Source organism: Nicotiana attenuata, unplaced genomic scaffold, assembly GCF_001879085.1.
Source record: "Nicotiana attenuata strain UT unplaced genomic scaffold, NIATTr2, whole genome shotgun sequence".
In the NCBI taxonomy this organism is placed as follows: domain Eukaryota; kingdom Viridiplantae; phylum Streptophyta; class Magnoliopsida; order Solanales; family Solanaceae; genus Nicotiana; species Nicotiana attenuata.
This window is the reverse complement of record NW_017670804.1, coordinates 377,681-383,492: the sequence shown is the minus strand read 5'-3', so window position 1 is coordinate 383,492 and position 5,812 is coordinate 377,681. Positions and strand designations below refer to the sequence as shown.

At 34.7% G+C, this 5,812-nt stretch overlaps 1 protein-coding gene across 1 annotated transcript; it reads right to left on the bottom strand.

The window, feature by feature from the left end:
* Nucleotides 1-2,011: 2,011 nt before the first annotated feature.
* LOC109243471 (transcription factor DIVARICATA-like) lies at nucleotides 2,012-4,484 on the bottom strand. The gene is made up of 2 exons (XM_019410408.1): nucleotides 3,904-4,484; nucleotides 2,012-2,540 (listed from the first exon to the last, which is right to left on the bottom strand). The coding sequence occupies exons 1-2, from the start codon at nucleotides 4,317-4,319 to the stop codon at nucleotides 2,075-2,077; spliced, it is 882 nt and encodes a 293-aa protein (XP_019265953.1). The 5' UTR covers nucleotides 4,320-4,484; the 3' UTR covers nucleotides 2,012-2,074.
* Nucleotides 4,485-5,812: the final 1,328 nt, after the last annotated feature.

Here is a 5,812-nt window from a genome sequence, read left to right as displayed (position 1 = left end):
TGATTTCCTGGAATGATATTTTTTTAATAGAGAAAGCATGTAGACAGTCTGAATTTTGCACTCTGCAGTTTATATTGTCGAGGATTCTGCTTCTGATGTTTTGACCTACATTCCTGCTGACACTGACTGCAGTAAAACAGACACAAAGCAGAAGAATGGTTGTGGACCTGTGCTACAAGCGATTATTTTAACCTATATTGTCCACACAATAGTTGGTTATTTTAAGTTTTTAACATGTTTGGTTTACAAACTATAATACTATTAGAATACTCTGCTGGTCTGCTATTTTTATGAAAGCCACCAGCATCCCTGATGTCTCCTTTTTCAATTTTGGTTTCTATCAACAATAGTTTTAGTTGATAATGGTCTATAGGTTTAGAATTTTAATAATGATTAATAATCAAAAGAGTCTTAACTAATGACATCTCACTTTGTGCAGATTCGCAACGGCATTGATGAATGAAAGGAAAAAACATCCTATAAGGAAATCGGAGGAAGCCAACGGCTATGTATTTGGAATTTTGCCTCAAATGGAAAGAAAATCAATCAATCAAAAAACAAAGAAGGAAAGTCAATCAATCAGATTTGCTAAAGATCCTCAAGCGCGCAAGAAAGGAAAGAGGGCTAATCAAGGATAAAGAGCAAATCAAAGTACAATCTGCGGAAGCTCTAATCAAGGATAATTGGACGAACCAATTCTTCAAGTTAAGAATGAATCTAGCCACACTTCTCAAGCTAGATTCATGAGGCTACCCTTGGGTCTCACTCTTAGAAATCTATGCCTCACAAGGAAAGACCTCCAATTATTGCTTATATGTGATCCTAGAAAAAAGGAATCAGAAGACTCATCGAGCAATATAAAAGAAGAAGTAGAAGGGCAAAGAAGATTACACAGCTTCAAATCTGTTTCTACACCTTTCTAGTTCTTAGTAGTTAGTACAAACACTATATTCTTGAGTTTACAAGTGTGGCAAAAAATAGGAAGAGTTAGAAAATAAAACAAGAGTTGCATCAACACTAGAAAGAAATATTGTTGATGTATACCGTTGGTGGTCAACGTACTAAAATCATCACTGTTGTAAGCTTACTGAAGATCTAAGAGAACCCTTATGACCCAAGGGAATTGGACGTAGGTACTACACCGGTATTGAACCAGTATAAAAATTGTTGCGCATCCTTTACTTTTCTGTTTGCACAATTTATTTCTGCTGTGATTGATTCCAGTGTGAAGTCTAGTCGACTAATTTCTCTCATAGTCAACTAAGTTTTAAAATCCGCTACAATTCACCCCTTTTGTACTTTTATTACTTAATGCTGCTTAATCTCTTAAATCTACATGTAAGAGAAAAGAAAATGAATCAAATTCATTGATTGCAAACAACAAATGAGAAACTAAAAGTGGTAATTTCTCCCATTGCATGTCCATCCATATCGAAGAGTCTCTATGTATGTGCGTGTGTGACATTCTATTGACGTTAATGTTGGAAGTCAAGACATTTAAGACTTGAAATTCCAAAAAAATCAAGAAGTAGAAGAGAAAAAAATCAAGAAAGTGCATGATTCATGAGATCACTAATTTGTAACAAATAGCAAAACAATAAAAAAGGACAAAGTTCTGCTATTGCTTTTCTCTCTATAATATAACCATGTCATGTTAACAGATGTTTAGTTTCAATCACTTCTTAGAAACTGCAAAACCAATGATTATTTAGTGGAAAATGACTGAACAAGGTTAAAAAGCGTCTACAATCTAGTATTTACAAATTGCTCAATTTAGGTTATAGTAAAGAATTAACACTAAGACACTTTTGACATTTAGAAACATATCATGAGCCTTTCAAATATATGTGAAGCTCAAAAACATTTGACTCTGAAAATGTGGCATTCATTGATGGTGCATGGGCGAAGGGAGCCTTGGCGTAACTGGTAAAATTGATGTCATGTGATCAGGAGGTCACGTGTTCGAGCCGTGGAAATAGCCTCTTGCAGAAATGTAGGGTAAGATTGCGTACTATAGACCTTTGTGGTCCGGCCCTTCTCCGAAGCTTAGTGCACCGGATTGCCTTTTTTTTTTTTATTGATGGTGCATGGGCGGAGGAGGATGCGGCGGCATGTGGTATCCAACAGGAAGAACATAAGGTGGATGATGTCCGGGAGGAAGCATGATCGGTGTTCCGACTGCTGACACGTGGTGCCCCGGTGGAGCAGCGACCGGATGACCCATCGGAGCACCATACATACTCAAACCATGCATATTGGGCTGGTTTCTTTGCCCGAGATTGGGTCCAACTGCATTTGATGGGCTTGGATTGGTTTGTTGGCCTGTTATAGGAGTCTGATTTGTAGCAACCTCCCCATTGTTGACACTTGTAACGTCATGTATGCTGGACCTTCTCCTATCTCTATTCATGGAATTTAATCGGATAAAGTACTTTTGGGCATGACTAGCCACTTGAGTTGGTGTTCTGGAAATCACATAATTCCTTGAAATACTTCTCCAATCTCCCTTTCCAAACTTATCTAAACCAAGCAAGAATAACCTGTAAACAAATGGTAAGAGAAGTATAGTAAGCACAGCGACCAATTCAGGATTTTAAGTCTGCACCTACTACTTCTCAGGGACCCTTCCATAAAGCAAGTAAAGCAACCGCTTTAGGCCCCATATTTATGAGGACATCTTTTTTTGTTACACCTAATAGACTATAAAGTTTAAAACAAACTATAAAGTGAAAAAGTTTGATTTCTTTCTTTAAATATAGAGAAGAAAGATTTGCAACTACTATGATTTATATCAAGGAAATTGCACTTGAAATAAATATTGAACATGAATTTCCTAAGAACATGTGATATATAGGAAGTAACAGTTTGGTGCAAATGTTGATAATGAAATCTCAAAAACTTTCGAAGAGTCCTTTAGAGTTGATTATTTTTATACATAATAGACAAGACTATTTTTTCACTTCAAAATAGATTTGAATAATTGGAAGCATATGAAAATATTTTTGGTTTTCTATTTGGTAGTAAAAACTAAGATCACTAGATGTTGGAAATTTGAAAAAATATTGCCTTAATCTTGAACGCTCCTTAAAGCATAATAATCAATTCGATTTTGATGGTTTAGATTTATTTTCTGAATTAAAAGTATTAAAAAAAAATAGTACAATTAGAAGATAACAGTTTAATTAATACACCTAATCAAATACAAAGATTTTATTTTTTTCCAAATGCCTAAATTGCTTATGGAATAATGTTCATAACTCATGTTACCGTTGCTTCAGCGGAAAGAAGTTTTCAAAATAAAAATTAATAAAATCTTGCCTAAGAACAACAATGTCACAAGAAAGGTTAAATGGAAATGGATTAGCTATATTGTCACTTGAGAAATACTTATTAGAAGTTATTTATTATAAGAAAATTATTAATAACTTTGTATCTAAGAAAAGCTAAAAAAATAAACTTCAAATAAATAATTAATTTTTTTTAAAAAAAGTTAAGGCCCCTCATAAATTTGGCTTTAGGCCACAAAATTCGTCGGGCCGCCCCTGCTGCTTCTTTGTGACAATAGGTACGAATCTTATATAAATATACATTGTACATTTGCAACTAATGGTAAGATCTTATAAGCAATTATTCATAAAATAAGCCATCAATTATATCTACTCAACCCAGGGGCGAAACTACATTATCCGAAGAGTGGCCAATTGACTACCCTTCTACACTATGTACATAGATAAAATATTAGGTTTTAGAAGTATATAATATATACTGAACACCTTTGTTCGGATTTTTTTCACTTCTTTCAAGTTTGAACACCTTTTTGGAAATTCATGACTTCACCATTGACTCAAACCTGAAGGTAGTGCACTAGAAAAACTCTGTTTTAGATTAAAAATGTAGTGTTACCTATGCTCTTCTTCAGTCCAAGGTATTCCTTTTCTTCTTTCTTGTTCAGATTTGGAACTTCCTTTTCCTCCTTGGCCAATTTGGTCATGTACACTACCTGAAAATCCATTTACATAACTACAATTGGACCGCCCGTTCGATATCCCTGAATAGCCATGGCTGCTATCTTTGGTTGAAGAAGAGGTTTCCTCTCCTGTGTATAATGGAATTGGAACATTGCCAGCTTCAATTGCAGTAACATCATCCACTAGTAGTTGGTAATGTTGTTTTAGTTCTTGAATGGTTTTACTTGGAACCATAGAAGCAATCTTTTGCCATTGTAATTTGGAGTCCTCAATCCAATGAATAGCAATTGCATTTTCAAAGGCTTTCTCTTCTTCTCTACTCCACATTAGTGATGATGTTGATGTTGACATGTTTCTTTTCTTGATTTGCTTTTGCTTCCTTTTCAGTTCTTAGTCCAATTTGGTAGTGTGGCAGCAGTGTTAAGGGAAAAAAAGAGAAATACTTTCTTGGTAGATTTCTTTGTTAATGCCTCTTTTCCCTAAAAAGAAGGAAAAGAGTAGAGGGGCAGAGGATAGGAGAAGTAGTAGGGGGGAAATAGAGGTTGTAGGATAAGAATACTGTTTCAATGTATTAATGGAGGTAGGACCACTTGTGAATTGTGAGGTTGAAGTGATGGGCTGATTTGTCATGTTCAATTAAATAAAGTCATGCAACAATTTGGCATAAAAACAAAAAGAAGAATAAAAAGGTAAATACCCTTTTCAATTCTCTCACCCTAAGAAAAAGAATTTAAAGAAGAAAAAAGAACTATAGTATGATTGAATAGACTAAAGTTTCAAAATGGTAAAGACCCCATTTGGGTCCATTTTCAAAACCTCAAAAGTAAAAGTACACCATAAAGAGTTTTCTCATGAAAAATGAGAAAATTGCAACAAATAATGATTAAATTGGTTGGAATTTCAACAAACAATAACAAATTCAGTGTTATCGTGCCGATTTTACCCTTACTTTATGAAGGTATGAGGATATTTTCGATAAATCCTCTGCTCAAGTCAAATGGTACTAGCAATGATTGAGAGGACTTTATAGAAAATTGTCTAACATGATTTTTTGGATTACACACCGTTAGCGAAGGCAATTAGGCCGGGTTATAAAAGGTTCTATTTTAAGGACTCTTTCAAGTCGGTTAAAATTTACAATGGTAAAATCCTTGTGTAACTATATTTCTCTCTAATAACTCTTGTACTACCATATACTAAAAAGTCAGAGTCCCCTAACAGATATTCCGAAAATTTGTGGAGAAAATAAGACTAAGGGTGTGTTTGGTACGAAGGAAAATGTTTTCCATGGAAAATGTTTTCCTAGAAAATGTTTTCATGGAAAATGAGTGGTTTTATCACTTATTTTCTCTTATTTGGTTGGTAAGTGAAAAATATTTTCCGGAAAATATTTTCTATTGTTTGGTTAGAGAGTAGAAAATAGTTTTTTTTAGGAAAATATTTTTTATGCAACTCTCCTCACCCCTCCCCCTCCCCCTCCCACCTCCCCCCACCCCTCCCCCTCCCCCATCCCTTCCCGAAGTCTCTAAAAATTGACACAATCTAAAGGAACTAATGTGATGCTTTACTTTTTAACGCAAAAACCGCGTATTTTCGAACCCGTAAACTTTATAATTTCTAAACCCGTAAACTTCCAAACACATAAACCTCTGAACTCATAATTTTGGAACTTGTAAAATTTTGAGCCTTTAAATCGATAAATAATAAAATTAAAAACTAAAAAATATATTTTAAATTTTTTTTCGGGGGTGGGGTGGGGGACAGTAAAACGAAAAAAAAAAAAATTAGTAAATTACAAAAAAAAAACTTAGTGCCGGGGGTAGGGGGAGGGGTGGGGGGTGGGT

What these genes read in the sequence shown, in the direction of transcription:
- LOC109243471 (XM_019410408.1), bottom strand. Translation starts at nt 4,319, where the DNA reads ATGTCAACATCAACATCATCACTAATGTGGAGTAGAGAAGAAGAGAAA. An exon ending in TGGACTGAAGAAGAGCATAG is followed by an intron (nt 2,541 to 3,903) that starts GTAACACTACAT and finishes ATTTGTTTACAG; the next exon opens with GTTATTCTTGCTTGGTTTAG.